This window comes from Salmo trutta, chromosome 14 (assembly GCF_901001165.1).
Source record: "Salmo trutta chromosome 14, fSalTru1.1, whole genome shotgun sequence".
In the NCBI taxonomy this organism is placed as follows: domain Eukaryota; kingdom Metazoa; phylum Chordata; class Actinopteri; order Salmoniformes; family Salmonidae; genus Salmo; species Salmo trutta.
Window position 1 is genome coordinate 42999185 of NC_042970.1, and position 21094 is coordinate 43020278.

At 40.0% G+C, this 21094-nt stretch overlaps 1 protein-coding gene across 1 annotated transcript in view; it reads right to left on the reverse strand.

The window, feature by feature from the left end:
• Positions 1-15302: 15302 nt before the first annotated feature.
• LOC115208130 (uncharacterized) overlaps positions 15303-21094 on the reverse strand; it is a 47825-nt gene continuing 42033 nt past the window's right edge. Inside the window, exons 9-11 of the mRNA XM_029775956.1 lie at positions 19203-19249; positions 18640-18702; positions 15303-17193 (exon numbers count right to left, since the gene is read on the reverse strand). Coding sequence (XP_029631816.1) covers positions 18648-18702; positions 19203-19249 — 102 coding nt within the window. The 3' untranslated portion in view covers positions 15303-17193; positions 18640-18647. The remainder of the gene's footprint in view (positions 17194-18639; positions 18703-19202; positions 19250-21094) is intronic.

The following is a 21094-nucleotide window of genomic DNA, read 5'->3' on the forward strand; positions in this document are numbered from 1 at the left end:
CCACATTCTGGGTGATTCAGGAACAAGGAGCACTCTCCTTCAAGTAGTGAATGGGAGTCCATTGGGCGCTAGCTCAAAAACCCAACATTAGCACAAATTTCATCAAAAAGAAGTACAACATTACAAATCTTTTCCTAGATGTGAGGACAAAGATTGAATCCTACTACACCGGCTCTGACGCTTGTTGGATGTTGCAGGACTTGAAAACTATTACGGACTACGAAGGGAAACCCAGCAGTGAGCTGCCCAGTGACACGAGCATACCAGATGAGCTAAATGCCTTTTATGCTCGCTTTGAGGCAAGCAACACTGAAGCATGCATGAGAGCACCAGCTGTTTCGGGACGACTGTGTGATAACACTCTCGGTAGCTGATGTGAGCAAGACCTTTAAACAGGTCAACATTCACAAAGCTGTGGGGCCAGACAGATTACCAGGATGTGTACTCAAATCTTGTGCAGACCAACTGGCAAGTGTCTTCACTGACATTTTCAACCTCTCCCTGACCAAGTCTGTAATACCTACATGTTTTAAGCAGACCACCATAGTCCCTGTGCCCAAGGAAGCAAAGGTAACCTGCCTAAATGATTACTGCCCCATAGCACTCACGTCGGTAGCCATGAAGTGCTTTGAAAGGCTGGTCATGCCTCACATCAACAGCATTATAGTCCTGTACCCCTTCAAACATGCAACCTCCAGCTGCGTACCCCTCTAGAACCAGGGTCAGTGCACTCTCAAATGTTGTTTGCCATCATTGTAAGCCTGCCACACACACACTATACGATACATTTCTGAAACATAAGAATGAGTGTGAGTTTTTGTTACAACCCAGCTCGTGGGAGGTGACAACGAGCTCTTATAGGACCAGCGCAGAAATAATAATATACAAATAATCAATAATTTTGCTCTTATATAAAATATAAATATAATTTTGCTCTTATATAAAACCTTATTTGTTCATCAAAAATTGTGAATAACTCACCACAAGTTAATGAGAAGGGTATGCTTGAAAGGATGCACATAACTCCGCAATGTTGGGTTGTATTGGAGAGAATTTCAGTCTTAAATCATTTTCCACACTCTCGCATAGATACGTGATTGCAAAGGGCATCAGTGTCTTAACAGCACGATTTGCCAAGACAAGAAACTCTGAGCGCAGCCCAATCCAGAAATCTGGCAGTGGCTTCTGATTAAATTCAATTTTCACAGAACTGCTTGTTGCAATTTCGATGAGGCTCTCTTGTTCAGATATCAGTAAGTGGACTGGAGGCAGGGCATGAAAGGGATAACGAATCCAGTTGTTTGTGTCATCCGTTTAGGGAAAGTACCTGCGTAATTGCGCAACCAACTCACTCAGGTGCTTCGCTATTTCACATTTGACATTGTCCGTAAGCTTCAGTTCATTTGCACACAAAAACTCATACAATGATGGAAAGACGTGTATGTTGTCCTTCTTGCGGATCAGTGTGACGCTAGCGCCACCTCACCAACATCCGGTGAAATTGCAGGGTGCGAAATTCAAAATATAAAATTCGTATTATTAAACGTTCATGAAAATACAAGTGTCTTACATCGTTTAAAAGCTTAACTTGTTAATCCATCCGCTTTGTCAGACTTCAAATTGGCTTTAGGGCGAAAGCATACCATGCGATTATCTGAGGACAGCGCCCCGCGTACAAAAGCATTACAAACATTTTCCAAACAAGCAGAGGCGTCACGAAAGTCAGAAATAGCGATAAAATAAATCACTTACCTTTGAAGATCTTCCTCTGTTTGCAATCCCAAGTGTCCCAGCTACATAACAAATGGTCGTTTTGTTCGATAAAGTCCTTCTTTATATCCCAAAAAAGTCAGTTTAGTTGGCGCGCATGATTCAGTAATCCACCGGTTTCCCTCGTTCAAAATGCATACAAATGAATCCCAAAAGTTACCAATAAACTTTGTCCAAACAAGTCAAACAACGTTTCTAATGAATCCTCAGGTACCCTAATATGTAACTAAATTATCAAATTTAAGACGGAGAATAGTATGTTCATTACCGGAGATAAATAACGAGATAAATGCGTGCCATCATCCATGCGCACCACAATACTACAGCCAAAATGGGAGCCACCTAGAAAAACTACAAATTCTACCTAATTTAAAAAAAAATAAGCCTGAAACTCTTTCTAAAGACTGTTGACATCTACTGGAACCCCTAGGAACTGAAATCTGGGAGGTATTCCATTGATTTTCCCATAGACAGCCATTTCAATGAGTGGTGAGCTCAACAAAATTTAAAAAATCCGGATGGATTCTCCTCGTGTTTTTGCCTGGCATATCAGTTCTGTTATACTCACAGACATTATTTTAACAGTTTTGGAAACTTTAGAGTGTTTGCTATCCAATACTATTATATGCATATCCTAGCTTCTGGGCCTGAGTAACAGGCAGTTTACTTTGGGAACCTCAGTCGTCCAAAATTCCGAATACTACCCCCTATTCCTAAGAAGCAGACAGAGAAGAACTCCAAATTCTTAATCATAGCCTCAATTTTGTCCTGCACATTGAATATAGTTGAATATAGAGAGTCCCTGTAATCCTAGAAGCAGATCATTCAGGTGAGAAAAAACTTCACCCAGATAGGCCAGTTGTGTGAGAAACTCGTCATCATGAAAGTGGTCAAACAAGTGAAAATTATGGTCAGTAAAGAAAGCTTTAAGCTCGTCTCTCAATTCAAAAAAAAATTGTTAAACATTGCCCCTTGATAACCAGTGCACTTCTGTATGTTGTAAAAGCATTACATGGTCGCTGCCCATGTCATTGCATAGTGCAGAAAATACATGAGAGTTCAGGGGATTTGCTTTAACACAGTTAACCATTTTCACTGTAGTGTCCGAAACGTCTTTCAATCTGTCAGGCATTCCCTTGGAAGCAAGAGTCTCTCGATGGATGCTGCAGTGTACCCAAGTGACATCAGGAGCAATTGCTTGCACTCGTGTTACCACTACACTATGTCTCCCTGTCATGGCTTTTGCGTCATCAGTACAGATACCAACACATCTTGACCACCAAAGTCCATTTGATGTCACAAAGCTGTCTATTACTTTAAAACTATCCTCTCATGTTGTCCTGGTTTCCAGAAGAGGATGTCTTCCTTAATTGACCCCCCATAAACATAACGGACATATACCAGGAGCTATGCCAGGCCCGCCACGTCTGTTGACTCATCCAGCTGTCGTGTCTTTGGGTACCATTAAACTGAAGATAGGTTTATCAATTAACTCCCTGTAATTATTATCACGCGATTAAACTGATTAATCGCTTAATTGTAATTAACTAGGAGATCGGGGCACCAAGAAAAATATTCAGATTACAAAGTTATAATTTTCCTAATATAACTTTCCTATATTATAATATAGGCCGATTATCTTCTGCTTTCAATGGCGTATTTTACCTCGCGTCCAGTCTCATTCCAAACGTCGTAAATTGTTGTATCTGCACGAACCCAGTCTTTACTAAAATCATCCATACATCAATTGTCTTAAAATCATTTATTTACTACACTAAGTAATTAACAGAAAACATACAAACAGTAATTATCGTCACAAAGGATTGGTATAGTAATGTGCCCTAATGGCTAACAAGCATGGCTGGTCTGTTAGACAATGGGTCATAAACGGTCAGCTGAGAAGTTACACAGAGTTCATTAATATTGACAATTGAAGGCTCACTCATTCGGGAACAATTGCAATCAATATATATTTACGCTCATGTGTCGTCGGGATCCCTTTTGAAGAGTTGTGTTCTGATGGAGAGTTTTGTCCGCGTTCTCTCTCTCTCTCTCTCTCTCTCTCTCTCGGTTAGAATGGATCTTTCAGAGCGACATTCATTAATGTCGTCATAGAATGGATGTTTCGTTGGTCTTCGCGTTCGATGATATAATTTACTTAGCTGCAGACTAATAATTAATATCAAAGACTTGTTCTTATTCTGTCGATATCGATAGTCTAAAAGTTAACCACGTGGTATGGTTCACTTTCAGTAGAGTACTTGGATGATAAAACCTAATGGCCATGGAGTGCAGGCCTGGTCTATAGAAATGTAAATCAGGGGGTGTTTTATAGTGCCCATAGAACAGGCTTGTCAAATGACGCCTGGTCCTGTATGTGTCCCTGGGGGCATGCCTATGACTGAGTTAGACTTGGTTACAGAAATACAATTCTATCACATTAACATCAGTACATAGCATCTCAATGTATTACAAATAGCTTTATCCTTATTAATACATTTTATACAACCATTATGATGCCAGTCTCATCGCTGAGGCTATTATATAAACAGTTTTATGGTAATATGGCTATATTGTCTCTTCTGAGCATCACAAAATTGTACCAAGCGGACCAGTTCGTAGCTGGAGTCTTCATCAATCTTCCATATCTTCTCCAGAACACACATGTCGCTCGGTTCTCCAATTCTATGAGTTGGAAGAATTTCCTTTGTCTCTCTATGAAACATGTGGTAGTAGATTCTCCTCTTGGAATTTTTACAACCCTGGGTTGGGGGGAAGGTAGGTTGGGTGATGGTACAAAGGGGAGGGGGTCAACTGTCCTTCCTGTACCCAAAGAGGCCAACATCATGACACAGCTGTAACGCATATAATTCACTGGCTTGTATGCGAAGCATTAATGGTTTCAAAACATCTCCTGCCATATCACTGATGCGTTGTGAAACAGTGTTGTTTGATGAAGCCATTGTCTGTATAGTTGTTTTGTCCTTTTCCCCCAGCATTGTCCCAGCCATATCCGCGGAAGCAGGAAGACTTAAGTCCTCCAAATAGTATGGGGCTTGCCTGTCCTAGCCACTCGGTAGCTCACCATATAAGACGCTTCAAGTCCCTTTTTGTTAACAGTATCTGTTGCTTTTATACATGTCTTACTACCCGAAAGTTGTCTTTATTCTCACTCAAAAAACCCCTATGGCTTATTTTTCAAATTGTCATGTTTCCTTTTCTAAATGTCTGTCGGCTACCTGTATTTGACAATGTGTTGTTATTTCACTGAACACTAGATGGAATCATTTTATTTTTGGCAGTGAAACGAGGCTACTCAGGCGAGAAAAAAACCTCATCCAAATGTAAAGCCCCGTTTGAAAATATAAACGTACTGTTTGAAGATGTGAAGAGAATTATTTAAAAATATATATTTTTTATATTTTTTATTTAAAATGTGAATCACATTTTTATTTGGCGTACCCCCGACTAAGCTAAGGATCCTGGGACTAAGCACCTCCCTCTGAAACTGGATCCTGGACTTCCTGACAGGCCGCCCCCAGGTGGTAAAGGTAGGCAACAACATGTCTGCCATGCTGATCCTCAACACTGGGGCCCCTCAGGGGTGCTTGCTCTGTCCCCCCATTGTTGTGCTGACAACACAACAATGGTAGGCCTGATTACCGAAAACAATGAGACAGCCTATAGGGAGGCGGTCAGAGACCTGGCAGTGTAGTGCCAGGACAACAACCTCTCCCTCAGTGTGAGCAAGACAAAGGAGCTGATCGTGGAAAAGGAAAAGGCAGGCCAAACAGCCCCCCATTAACATCGACAGGGCTGTAGTGGAGCGGGTCGAGAGTTTCATGTTCCTTGGTGTCCACATCACAAACAAACAATCATGGTCCAAACACACCAAGATAGTCGTGAAGAGGGAATGGTGCACTTCACAAAATAGATGGCATCATGAGGTAGGAAAAGTATGTGGATATATTGAAGCAACATCTCAAGACATCAGTCAGGAAGTTACAGCTTGGTCTCAAATGGGTCTTCCAAATGGACAATGACTCCAAGCATACTTCCAAAGTTATGGAAAAATGGCTTAAGGACAACAAAGTCAAGGTATTGGAGTGGCCATCAAAAAGCCCTGACTTCAATCCTATAGAATTTTTTTTGGGTAGAACTGAAAAAGCGTGTGCGAGCAAGGAGGCCTACAAACCTGACTCAGTTACACCAGCTCTGTCAGGAGGAATGGGCCAAAATTCACCCAACTTATTGTGGGAAGCTTGTGGAAGCCTACCCGAAACGTATGACCCAAGTTAAACAATTTAAAGGCAATGCTACCAAATACTAATTAAGTGTATGTAAACTTCTAACCAACTGGGAATGTGATGAAAGAAATACAAGCTTAAATAAATAATTCTCTCTACTATTATTCTGACATTTCACATTCTTAAAATAAAGTAGTGATCTTAACTGACCTAAAACAGGCACTTTTTACTAGGATTAAATGTCAGGAATTGTGAAAAACTGAGTTTAAATGTATTTGGCTAAGGTGTTTGTAAACTTCTGACTTCAACTGTATATCTGGCAACGGCACCATGTAATGCACCCTGGTCTAAAGAGGCAGATAAATAATAAAACTGTGCTAGACCCTCTATTAAATAAAATATTTCTTGAGGAAGGATCAAAGCAAAAATATGATCAATGGCTCATTTGAGAGAATACATCCTCCCGAGTTTTGACATCAAAGTCCTCTTCTGGCTGTGCCTGGTTGAGATTATAACAGTTTGGCCCAGCGTTGTCTGGTTTTGGCCAGGGTAGGCTGTCATTGATAATAAGAATTTGTTCTTAACTGACTTGCCTAGTTAAATAAAGGTTCTATTTGAAAAAACTTCCAATGTAGTGAGAGCGACTTGATCACATCCTGACGGATTTCTGCGTGCTTGACCGCCAACAATTGAAATACACGAGAAAACATTCAAAATGAGTTAACCTTTCCTTTAAGAAGCTTCTTAAGTTTTTGCATAATACGTGTTTTGTGAGGTCTGCTCCAAAATGGTACTTGCTATATTTCCATTATTTTGTATTATTAAAGTCATCTTACACCTTCATGGCATTTGCATAGGATACAAGACATCAAAGCAATAACGAACAGAGCAGAATCATCACAATAAATGGTAAAACCATTAATCAGTCCAATTGTATTGAGGATTCCTTTAATATAATGTTCTTTCTGCATTAAGACACTAAGACCAGGATTCAATCTGATTGCTCATGTAGATATTGCCGCTTTTAAAGACAATGTTCCCGCTTTTGCGGAGATTGCATTCACAATAAATGCTGCAGATGCCGGATCAATCAGGTATTACCTTTAAATGTCGACTCAAGCGAGCTATAACGCAGATCTAGCGCGGATCAGATTGAAATTCGGCCTAAAACATGAGGGTCTACCTGTATAAAGCAAGGAATAATGGACCAATATAAACGGACCACCCCTCAACTTCAATTTACTGCAATTGTACATAAGAGTCCAAATATTTAACAGGTCCATGTCAATCTTAACAATCATTTTTTATTATTATTACTATGATTTTATACAGAATTAAAGTAGTACATATATGATCCTGGGGCTTACCATTATATAATACTAATACATACATGATCTTGGGACTTACCATTATCTAATACATACATGATCCTGTGGTTTACCATTATCTAATACATTGTGTTGAATGATCCCATTTCTCAGAAATAAAGCATAATCCGATGGTGATACACAAGCAATATTGAAACATTTCAGAATTTAGGTAACATACTGAAAATCGAATTGCAATTTCTATTTAAGTGTGTAAGCCTAATGCTAGTAAAAGTTTCTCAACACAGTCATCAATTATCAGAACTTAAAATGTATTCCCTTACTTCACAAACAGAAGTATACAAACTGACAGAGAAGGTTATTTAAGCAATAAGGCATGAGAACCATTGGATTATTGTGAATAAACCACTGCTAAGGTTGGCTTGCTAATCAAACTCATAGCCAAACGCTATGCCACACCCACGGACAATATGTTTCTTCTCTGCAATGAGGCTGGATCTGAGTACCTCCTTGACGATTTCTAGAACGCAAACACATTCTAACCGTTCTGATTTGTCCCAGAAACTGATGGGTAGGGCCAGAGCCAGAACACTTGGGTAAAGCAGCGTTTTGATACTCTGATTGGTTAGAGATGATCCAATCAGTGATGATATTGTTTTGTACAACACCCCTCATGTTGACGGCTCTACAAACAACTTCAACTATGGCAATAAACGTTGATTTGATTTCTATTGCAACATTGTTGCACAGATTGGAGAGGCAGACAGCAAGGCTTATACAAACCCCCGCTTTTGAAAATCAAATGAAAGGCTAGAAGTAATAGCAAATGTTTTTTAGTGGAGATAAGTTTATTAATTGCCTGGCTGGGCTGTGGGACAGTGGATGCACAGTGATAATTAAAATGTTTAATAATTAAAATGGATAATCGTGAATAACGCATATCAACCAATCAGCATCCAATATCCAAATTACCCATTTTATAACATATGCTTTCATTCATTACCAATGTTCCATCCAGAGAATAAATTAATTTTCTTCCGGACAACCCGGTATTTCCCACCAAAACCGGAAGGGTCATTCAAAATAATTATAATGCATATAAATAGGTCTGTGTCTGGATTTGATTAGAGCTTTGATCGAAAATTCAAGCCTGATGCTACCTGAGGCTGATGAGCCATACATTAAATACATTTTATGAGCCCTACAATAAAGACATTTAATGAGCCCAAGCCCAAAAGAGCCCAAATGATTGTGGCATTATCCAATACATGATCTATATATGATCTAGGCTACTGCACATTACACACAACAGAACAGAACAATATAAAAGCCCATAGGTGTAGCTAGCTACATGCTCACTTGAGTAAATACAAGAAACTAACTCCAGTAGGCTAATGTTTTTGAGTGTGAACTGTATTAATGTACTGCAGTGGTGGAAAAAGTACCCAATTGTCATACTTGAGAAAAAGTAAAGATACCTTAATAGAAAATGACTCAAGTGAAAGTCACCCAGTAAAATGCTACTTGATTAAAAGAGTCTAGGAGTATTTGGTTTTAAAACACTTAAGTATCAAAAATAAATGTACTTAACCCTTGTGTGGTTTTTGGATCTGAGGGACCCATTTTCATGTTGACTAACAGAAAATATTATACAATTAATACTTTTTTCAACTTGAGACTCATTGGCCTTGACTCATTTTCTGTGAAGAACATGTAATATAACACATTTTCATTGAGTGCACACTGTGCACCTTCCTACACGTTTTTATTACATATGTGGTGTTCGGGTCCACTGGACCCAAGGGTAATAAAAGTGTGGAAAAGTGTGTGTATAGCTGAAAACAAGTCAAAATGAAACAAAAAGGTTTGCTGTGTGTCTTCACTCTGTCTTCCTCCTCCCTGGGCCTTCTGTTTCAACATAGCACCAATAACCTGTCTGTCTCCTGCTTTTCTCACACTCTTTACCCTTTGTAGTGTGTGAAACTACACAATGTCTTGCGCGAACCTGCACAATGTTATTTCGATACTTTATTTTCGATACATTGTAAAAAATGCAGTATTTTCCCACACTCTACCCCAGCCAGGTGCATATTGGAGGAGGGACATAAAAAAATAGCTTTGCATGTGTGGCTCCTTACCACAATCAATCAATTTCGCAAAAATAATCTCTGCTCAGAGGGCCTTAGAAAGAGAGAGAAGCTAGTGTGGAAGGAGCATCTTCCACTTTGGAAGATGAAGAATTTTCCCAAATTTGAGGATCAGGAGGATAAGATTGACCCTTAGCCAGCCCCATGACCAGCCCATCAGCAACCAGCTCATCATCAGCCTGCAGGAGGAGAAATTTGGATGTCCAAAAATTGTGAAATTGTATAGTCTTCTTGCCCATGGAATGAGCCACCCGGCATGGCTGCCAATGTGATAAGAATGATACCAGGGCCGACGCTGATGGCGGTTACTCATGTGCAGGACATAACGTCTAATTTTGAACTGTTCATCCCAGACACCATCCAGAAAATCATTCTGGACGGCACTAATTTGGAGGGAAGGCGTGTTTTTGGAGACAGATGGAAGGAGATTGACCAAACTCATTTAAATGCATACTTTGGGATTCTTATCCTTGCTGGTGTGTTCAGATCCAATAGGGAATCCACAGATTCCCTGTGGGATGCAGAAACTGGCAGAGAACTTTTCAGTGCAACAATGTCTCCACATTATTTCCAGGATTATCTGCATCGATAACCGAGACACCAGACCCGCTCGACGGCAGAGAGACAAGCTAGCTGCAATCAGGTCAGTGTGGGACAAGTCGGTGGAACAGCCTCCCCTGTTTTACAACCCTGGGCTCGGAACTTGCAAGTGTATACGGGGAAGCCAGATGGAGGAGCCCCTGAGAAAAACCAAGGGATGCGGGTTGTCCTTGACATGACACAGGGACTCGATGGCCACAACATCACATTAAATAACTTTTACTTCACACAACCCGGGGCAGGAGCTCCTCAAGAGGAAGCTGATGATGGTAGGAACAGTATAAAAAAACAAGTCAAAGTTCCCACTTCAGCTGTTGAATACACGGAACAGGCCTATCAATTCCTCTAAGTTTGTGTTCATGACAAAGCACGTCCTTAGTGTCCCACGTGCCAAAGAAAGGCAAAAAATGTGGTCCTCATGAGTACGCTGCGTAGGGATGGGAGAATCTCTGGCCAGGAACATTAACAGAAATCATAAGGGATTTCAATGCTACAAAAGGAGGGGAGGACAACTTATACAAGCTGGTGACTGGCTACAGCTGCAAAAGAAGAACCCTCCGCCGGCCACTTGTCATATTCTTCAACATCTTGGACATCTCACCCTACAACGCGTTTGTCATCTGGATGGCGTTGAACCCAGATTTTAACAGAGGGAAGCTCCGGTGGAGACGGCTCTTTCTCGAGGAGCTGGGAAAGGCATTGGTAAGACCACAAATCCACAGGAGGCAACATATCCCAATGACCCCAGCTTCTGCAGCCATCGTGAGGAGGATTCAGGAGGAGGATGCTGGTGCCCAATCCGCCCGACCCACAGAATCAACAACTCCAATACCGGAAGTAAGTGTGAGTGATGTTGCATTTATGTGTGTCTGACTCTCCTACCTTGGCCTGCTGTAACTATATATATGTGAGTGAGTGAGTGAGTGAGTGAGTGAGTGAGTGAGTGAGTGAGTGAGTGAGTGAGTGAGTGAGTGAGTGAGTGAGATGTTAGTAAGATGTTAGTAAAATTCCTGAACTAAGTGTTTTCATCATTCTAGATTGCAGCCTGTAGCAACAAGAAGAAGCTCTGTGATGTGTGTGGACCCAAGAAGGACAGGAAGACACAGTGCACATACATCAAGTCTAAGAAATACATTTGCAACACACACAGTAAAACTCTGTCCCTCATGTGGTGTGTAGACCGTCCATAATTTGTGTTCAATGGGGCTCATTTATAATTTCCATAAAATACTGATTGTAAAATTTGTCCTTTCAATTTGTTCAGTTCAAAGCAATAAACATCAATAGTGATGAAAACCTTGTTTCATTTATATTTGTTCAAGATAAACATGATTTATTCCACCAATATCTTGATTATAATTGATTGTTGTTTACAAAAATCACATTTTATAAAAAATAAAAAAAATATCAGATGTAAATGGTAAAAAAAATTAACCACGTATAATATCTATATTGCTTGTAATTGATATGAGTCAACATCAAAGTATTAGGTATTTTTACGTAAATTGTTATGGCTGTATTGTTTTAAAAACCCAATAATGTTGTGGGTCCATCAGACCCGCGAACATTGGGTGAATAACAAAAACATAAACTCCACACAAGGGTTAAGTGAAGAGATATACTGAAACTGAAGAGCTATAGCTAGGTAATGACTTCCTTTTCCACGTGGAAAAAAATGGTGGACCGAGACCTGCTAGCTACGTCAGCTAGCTAGCTTGGATTTTCTACAAGGAATCTGCCTCCCGAAAAAAGATTCTTCCAGGTGGGTGCTTATTTATGAAACCCTCTTAGGCCTCACTCCCCCCTATCTGAGATACCTACTGCAGCCCTCATCCTCCACATACAACACCCGTTCTCCCAGTCACATTCTGTTAAAGGTCCCTCAAGCACACACATATCCCTGCGTCGCTCCTCTTTTCAATTCGCTGCAACTAGCGACTGGAACGAGCTGCATAAAACACTCAAACTGGACAGTTTTATCAACATCTCTTCATTCAAAGACTCAATGATGGACACTCTTACTGACAGTTGTGGCTGCTTCACCTGATGTATTGTTATCTCTACCTTCTTGCCATTTCTGCTGTTGTCTTTGCCCAATAATGTTTGTACCATGCTTTGTGCTGCTGCCATGACATGTTGTTGTCAGGTTGTGTTGCTACTATGCTGTGTTGTCATGTGTTGCTGCCATTCTATGTTGTTGGCTTAGGTCTCTCTTTATGTAGTGTTGTGGTGTCTCTCTTCTCGTAATGTGTGTTTTGTCCTATATTTTTATTTTATTTTTTATTTTTAATCCCAGCACCCGTCCCCGCAGGAGGCCTTTTGCCTTTTGGTCGGCCATCATTGTAAATAAGACTTTGTTCTTAACTGACTTGCCTAGTTAAATAATATAAAATAAAAATAAAAAGTGTCAAAATAAAAGTAAAAGGATGAATCATTTCAAATTCCTTGTATTAAGCAAACCAGATTGCACTGAATGTCTTGTTATTTTTTTTGGGGGGGGGGGGGTGGGGGGATAGCCAGGGGCACACTCCAACACTGAGTCCGCCAGATTAGAAGCAGTAGGGATGACCAGGGATATTCTCTTGATAAGTGTATGAATTGGGCCATTTTCTGTCCTGTTAAGCATAAAAAATGAAAATGAGTACTTTTGAGTGTCAGGGAAATTGTATGTAGTGAAGTAAAAGTAACATTTGTCAAAAATATAAATAGTAAAGTAAAGTACAGATACTCCAAAAAACGACTTAAGAACTAACTTAAGTACTTTACACCACTGCTGTACTGCATTGTATTATACTGTGTTAAATAGACTGGAATTACGCACATTGTTCAAACCATGATATCAAATCAAATCAAATTTATTTATATAGCCCTTCTTACATCAGCTGATATCTCAAAGTGCTGTACAGAAACCCAGCCTAAAACCCCAAACAGCAAGCAATGCAGGTGTAGAAGCACGGTGGCTAGGAAAAACTCCCTAGAAAGGCCAAAACCTAGGAAGAAACCTAGAGAGGAACCAGGCTATGAGGGGTGGCCAGTCCTCTTCTGGCTGTGCCGGGTGGAGATTATAACAGAACATGGCCAAGATGTTCAAATGTTCATAAATGACCAGCATGGTCAAATAATAATAATCACAGTTGTCGAGGGTGCAACAAGTCAGCACCTGATAAAGCAGGGAGAGAACATGTGATTCTGGTGCTGCACATGCAGCCTACAAAGTTACAAGTATAGGCTAGCGGATCTGATTTTAATTTTGAAATATAGGACTAGAATTAGATGCAGAAGGATTTCACTTCTCTTCATGACGATTGAATGGTTATGGATCTAAATAAGTAACTGCTATAGCCTACCGCCATCGCATGTTCGCCCTTCTTTCAAACTACCCATGAGTTATATTGGCTGCTGTTTTTAACATTCAGCAAACAAGAGCTTGCGTCCCTCTTCGAATAGTCTATTGGTATAAGAAATGAAGAAAAAAATATGTGCAGCAAGCTATTCTAGTCTAGCTTTTCCTGCATTTGACTTCAAGAGCTAAAGAGTGGTTTTAAGGAGAGAGGCCAGCGGAGCACAGGTGTGTGGGTATTGCGGAAGAGACAGAGGCTATACATTTATTATGCATAACCCATAATTAATTAGCTAAATATAAGGCTAATACTGCATTGAATTTATTACCTGTCAGAGGTAGGCTAGGAAATCTATTTAAAGGGGTATATATCAATGTAGAACAGGATTATCTATTTTGGATGCAATTTGAATGGAATTGTTAGAGTAAGACTGTGAGAGAGCGCTTGCGTGTGTACTGATTTAAAGCAATGATAGAGTGACAGGTTGTTTTAAAACTCTGCAGGTGCAATTCAAAAAATATATAATCTTTACAATTAAAAAATAAGGTGTCCCCTAAAGCCAGATGGAGATGGGTAAATTAGATGCGGAATCGGTCTTATATATTACTCTAGCATAGACTATGCTGCAGCAAATGTAGGCCTACCTGTCACAAGACAAAAAGTTACCATGAGGAGATGATAGGTCTACATGCATTGGGAACTGCACTCCATACTAAGATGGGTTGTCTGTTCTCACCCTGAGTGTTGATAATTCATCATGCTGAGGCCGTAGAGAAGCCAGATTTAGACATCACATATCATTTAACCAGGGGCGTAACTTTCACTGTGGATGGGGGGGGGGGGGGACATGTCATCCCCCACATTCTGAAATGGCATTATTGTCCTCCCCAGTTTTATCATTGGAATGTGATACAAAACGAGACAACGGTGTGCTTTAGGACCATGTGGACGCCTCCAAGCGGTCGGGTACGCTGTTTGGAGTGTTTATCAGACTGGATAAAAAAAGAAAGAATTTCTAAAACCAAAGTTGCGACACTGAATTTAACAGTTACATTTCACACCACGCTGTTCATATGAATAATTTATTATAATTCACCGGTTTCTCACAGTTATTCATCCTGGGAAAAGGGAGTGGTTTTGGGATGCACATCTCGGTAACTGGGCTCCCGCCATTCAACCCTAATCAGAGCATCATGGCATGAGAGACGGGTTGAAACCTTATCTTCAACGTTTGTGAACTGGACCTCCACTTAAGATGGCAATCAAACTGGATCCAGTTTTGACGGGGATTCCCCTGAGGGAAAGAGGCTAGCGCGAGGGATGACCGGGTAAAATTAGCATGTTTGGACCGCAGCCCTGGTATCACTTTGGCTCAAGAGCCCAACTCCTTTCAACAATGTCATGAGACTCGTTCAGTCACATGGGAACACTTCATTGAGTTTAATTTTGACTTGCACTGTTGTGCAAATGACTACTATCCTCACTGGGAGACATGTGCAGGTCAAAACACAGATGTCATTGTAATAAAGAAGGGGGTGCTTCCCCTCTATAACTCTGTGGAACCATTTCATGTGTCTGAAGGTACAAATCCGCCTTCCTGGCGGAGAGCAAATCAAGTACACTATAGGCCTACCGCTGGCCAATCGGATTGCTCCGATTTCTCTGCAGTAATATAGCAGGCATTAATACTGTGAGATTTCCAAACTTTTAAAACCATGACTAGAGAGAGACTGCCAATGAATACTGTAAGGAACTGCTGTTTTTATGAGCCAGTTCATGTTACGGAGGCGGAGGCTCAACACCTTTCTTTGGCGCTCCCTATTTTGATTTCTAGACAAACAAGCCTTTATCTGATCGTCCCTGTTTTCATTTTGCTCCGCTTTTTGGGTTGGTTCCTCTTTACGTTTGCTGTGTATTTTCTTTGGTTTTTGCTTCTTCTTGGGCTAATTTAGTGGGCGCTCATTGTGGGTGTATTTTAGGTCACAGTAGTCAACTTTCTGTGGACACCCTCATGAGTGTCTTTCCAAACCCCTCCAAAAACTTCTCTTGTTTTGTTTGGTTGTTGTCAGTGACTGTAACTTCCCCTTTCTGTTTCAGCGACCATTTTTGATTTTCTTGCTGGGGAATTTAACACTTGCACTACAACCAATACTGGAGCTCTAATGAATGAGTAGGGAAGTGTATCGATAAGCTTGTTTTGTTATTATTAGCGGCTTTGGTCTCTTTTTAATATCAAGGAATATTTCACTTTCTCTGTTCATAGAAAAGGGAGAGCGGAGGGACGTTGAGAGGCGGACCCTCAGTCTGCAGCTCTCCCTCCGCTGAGACTGACCATCAGATGCAGGCACCATCAGCCCAGTAAAATAAAAAGATGTATTACCTGGTGTGATCATGTTGCCTACCTCAAATATTGAAATATAATTTTTTTAAATGGTCTGAACAACAATTAATTGGCAAGGCAATTCAAGCAAAGACAATATGCAGTGATAATGTATTGGCCCTATAGCCTACTACACAAACCTTACTGCGACAGTACTTTTTTTAATAGGTTGATTTTGCATAGGCTTACGTTTTTTAAGTTATGTTGAAAATAATCCAAGCAGTAGATCTCTGCTTGCATTTTGACTCAAAGTGATCTTGACTCAAAAGGTTGGTGACCACTGGTATACAATAATTACTGACAAATTCCCTCAAACCTTTTTCACAAATAAAGGGGAAGTAGGCCGATATTGTCTAACTTTGATAGCGTAAGATTAGGTATCCTATAGTCTAAAACATTTCAAGCAATAATAAACAAGCATGTTTAAACCCCCGCTGTTGAAAATCAAATGATAGGCTAGAAGTAAAGGGAAATAATGTGTAGATGCTTTTTTTACTGTGATATAAAGTTTATGAATTGCCTGTCTCAGCTGTGGGACAGCGGATGCACAATGATAATTAAAATGGAATTGGCATTTGTTGTGGATTATTGTGAATAACTAACTCTTATCAACCAATCAGCATCCAGTATCCATATTACCCGTTTTATAACACAATTTCATTGGCATCATGGCATGAGAGACAGGTTGAAATCCTTATCTTCATTTGGTAGGGATAAAACAAGAGAATATCAGAAGTCAAATGAATCTAGTATGCTGCATGGCATGTAGGGAGTACACTCAAATAACTATGGGTGTTCTGTTTGTATTTAATCTGTTTGTATTTAATCTATTGATCCCCAAAAATACATCCTCTGTCCACTTGAGGTGATGACACCTTGTATTGCTTTGGCTCATGGGCCCAACTCCATTGAACAATGTCATGAGACTCTTTCAGTCACATGGAAAGACTTCCTTTAGTTTAATATTGACTTGCACTGTTGCGCTGATGGCTACTAGGTCAAAACTTGGAGGATTGTTTGGTCCATTCTATTTCATGGAAGATCAAAGCTGTGTGTGTGGTGTGCATGAAACTGTCCAAACAGTCTTTGAGAGTCAAGTTAACGCTGTGTGTAACAGATAAATTCACTCAAACCTTTTTGACAGAAAAAAGGGAAGCATGCAGATATTGTGTAACTTGGAGAGCATAATATTCTCTGTTAAATATTTCAAGCAATATAAACTTAATTTGTATAAAAATAGGTACCTTTAGACATTTTTTTATATTTATATACATTAATGGAAAACTTTCACAAGAGGGAAATAGTTGCCAAATAACCATGTCTTCTCTTGTTTGATGAATTAGGTGGTTGTTGATCTCTTACCGGAAGGTAAAACCAATCCTACAGAGAGAGAGAGAGTGAGAGATGTTACTCAGAGTAAAATTAATTGAGTTTAAATAAAAACATCACGGTTAACTGAACGTTGCAACACATTATCTTTTCCATTCAAAAAATGTAAACATGTACAGTGCTTTAATTACATTTTACTCAGTAGAAATACAATTACTGAAAAATACTCAAAAGTACAAGTTCTCAGAAAAGCTACTCAATTACAGCAACAAGGGTAGTTGTAATTAGTTACTTTACACCTCTGGTTATGGGCTATCATGTGACATGACCTAGATTTTAACCTTTTATTATAAGCATTGTGTAGAAAAGAGAATTACACCAAAAGGAAATGAAATGTCTGAGGTTGATGCTGGACCAATTGACGCAAAGAAAAGGGACAGTTGGCTGACAAAGCTTTAAATAAAAGTTAGAATCCAGGTCATGTGACATCATTGTCCTAAACACAGGTCCCTAGTCATAGTATTACACTGTTTCTTTCCGATCTCAATAGGGGTCCAGTCAATCCAAAATATGGGGCCACAATCCCAGATACCCTTCTTGAGTAATTGAGACACATAAATACCATTTGAAATGAAAGACTCAAAACAAAACCAGACCCTGAAGCGGAATAAGGGTTCAAGATTGTATTTTCACATTTTCTTTCACATTTGTGTTTTTTCATCAGAAATAATTGCTTATGTTAAATCCATGTGTGTGTAAAACACAACTGTTCTCAATTTTTTTATTAATAGATTTTAGATTGTTTAGCTGGAATGGAATGTTCGTATCCTGTGTATTTGACTGTGATAGTGGTAGTCTCACCTATCTATCTTAAGATCATTGCACTTACCGTAGTCACTCTGGATAACAGCATATGCTAAATGACTAAAATCGAGAGGTTCCATCTGCATTTGTGTCCAAATTTAGTTATTGACATTGCCTTGTTCTGTTTAATGTTCTCTATTTATATAATACTCTAAATACCCCAATTCATGTTGTTAAGTTCAAAAGAAGACAAAATAAACATTTCTAGCACCATTCAAACCAATATGGGTTCAGAACTTTAAAGCCAATTATCTCAGAATCATCTTTTTGCAGATGGAACCGTATAGTCCCAAACTCTCAAAATGTAAAATGTAAATGTTTTACATACAGATCTCATATTTCTGTATTGAATATTTTTTTACACCCTTTTTATTAAGTATCATTTGTGGATTTATCAAAAATTTTATATTTTGTTACATTTGACTGTGGCGGATAGCATTTAGCAAAAAACATTATTATTTGTCTCTCTGAAATGAAACCATCAAACAATAAAACCTAATTGACCAATATTTATGAAAATTGATATATAGCGTTTTGGAATGAAACTCTTCAGATCTTCTCTAATGACATCCATGAAACATTTTGCATTTCACTCTCACTGAAGAAGTGGGAAGGAAGGGTAGTGGCTCTTACCAGCTCTCTCACTCCTTGGCTTTACAATATTGTAGCTCAACGTCCTCGATGCTGCTGCATGCTCTGTGGAACATATTACACGAGTTAGGTTTCAGTGCAGACTAGTCAATGGCATTGTGAGGGTGAGGTATCATATTCATTATGTAAATATAGGCTACCTAAGTTGCAACAGACCATTTCTGCAGTTTTACCCTAATCTATTATCTGGAACAATACATTCATTGATCTGGACATAGGGATGGACACCAGGTTCACTAGGATAACACTGAACATACCAATAAATCCTGCTGTCTAACATTTATATAGTCTATAATGTAGGTTTCCAGATAACTTTAGAGGAAATTATAAGTTGCAAATGATCTTGAGCCAAAAACAATGAGTTCATCACCTGACAATCTCTGTAGCTGTAGCACACCAATGCCATAATGTTTGTGTTGAGGTTGTTGTTGCCTAGCAATAGTGCCGCGCTGATTAGTGTAAATAGTCTTCAAAGGACTCCACTGTTCATTACGTTTTCTGTTTTTACCACCATGACATTTAAGGATATAATTAAATAAACGTACCTCTGGTTTTCAATTATGCTGGTACTGTGGAGAAGGGCTTGGAGTCTCTGGAAGAAGAAAAATGTAATTCGATTTTCATTTAGGAATTAGAGAGGGAAGGGTTAGCATGGTTTCCCCCCACTGTTAGAGGTAGATGTAAACTACCACTGAACAAAAATATAAACGCAACATGTAAAGTGTTGGTCCCATGTTTCATGAGCTGAAATAAAAGATCCCAGGAATGTTCCATACGCACATAAAGCTTATTTCTCTCACATTTTGTGCACAAATTTGTTTATATCCCTGTTATTGAGCATTTATCCTTTGCCAAGATAGGTGATAGGTGTGGCATATCAAGAATATGATTCTGCACCTTGTGCTGGGGACAAAAAAAGACCACTCTAAATTGTGCAGTTTTGTCACACAACACAATGCCACAGATGACTCACGTTTTAAGGAAGTGTGCAATTGGCAAGCTGACTGCAGGAATGTCCGCCAGAGCTGTTGCCAGATCATTTAATGTTCATTTCTCTACCATAAGCCGCCTCCAACGCCGTTTTAGAGAATTTGGCAGTACGTACAACCAGCCTCACAATTGCAGACCACGTGTATGGTGAAGTGTGGGCGATTGGTTTGCTGATGTCAACATTGTGAACAGAGAGCCCCATGGTGGCAGTGGGGTTATAGTATGACCAGGCATAAGGTACGGACAACAAACACAATTGTATGTTATCAATGGCAGGGAATTCTTTGAAGACAGTGCAAAACGTGTCAATTACCACGTCATTTTGAAATACCCCAAAAAATACCATCTGACACAGCATTATAGAATGAACTGTTGAAATCGATTCAGGCTGTTTTTAGTGTTTCATCAACTTTGCATTAAGCACTAACCCAGCAAAGATGTCCAGATTAACACAATGCGGTCTAAAATATTGGCCTCAAGCAGGCTGCCCACATTGGGCCGATGTGCCTTTCCTCATCGACTCCACATTGGCCCGCAAGGCATTGCCCCAGTGTGTCCCAGTGTGGGCAGCCCATATCTTGTGAGGGCAGCCCTCACTTTGCTTGAAATAATCTCATCTTTTCCCAGCAAACAATGCCCACATTGGCACAATGTGGGCCCAATGAGGGTTAAAACATTAGACCCATGTAAACTGCCCATATTGTGCCAATGCACCTTTGCTCATCGGCTTCACATTGGCACCAAGGTAGTTGGCTCCAAGGGCAGCCCTCACTTGCCTGAAAATAAGCCCACCCTTAAGAAGCAGGACGTGCAGGTCCTAGGCTGGCGTGGTTACACGTGGTCTGCGGTTGTGAGGTCGGTTGGATGTACTGCCAATGACGTTTGGTTTATGGTATGGGTAGGCATAAACTATGGACCATGAACACAAATGCATTTTATTGATGCCAGTTTGTATGCACAAAGATACAGTGATGAGATCCTGAGGCTCATTGTCTTGCCATTCATCCGCCGACAACACCTCATGTTTTTGCATGATAATGCACGGCCCCATGTCGCAAAGGTCTGTACACAATTCCTGGAAGATGAAAATGTCCCAGTCCATGGCCTGCATACTCACCAAACATGTCACCCATTGAGCATGTTTGGGATGCTCTGGATTGACGTGTATGACAGAGTGTTCCAGTTCCCGCCAATATCCAGCAATTTCGCACAGCTATTGAAGAGGAGTGGGACAACATTCCACAGGCCACAATCAGCTTTATGCGAAGGATATGTGTCGCGCTGCATGATGCCAATGGTGGTCACACCAGATACTGACTGGTTTTCTTATCTACACCCCTACTTTTTTAAAGTATCTGTGACCAACAAATGCATATCTGTATTCCCATCATGTGAAATCCATATATTAGGGCCTAATGAATTGATTTCAATTGACTGATTTCCCTAT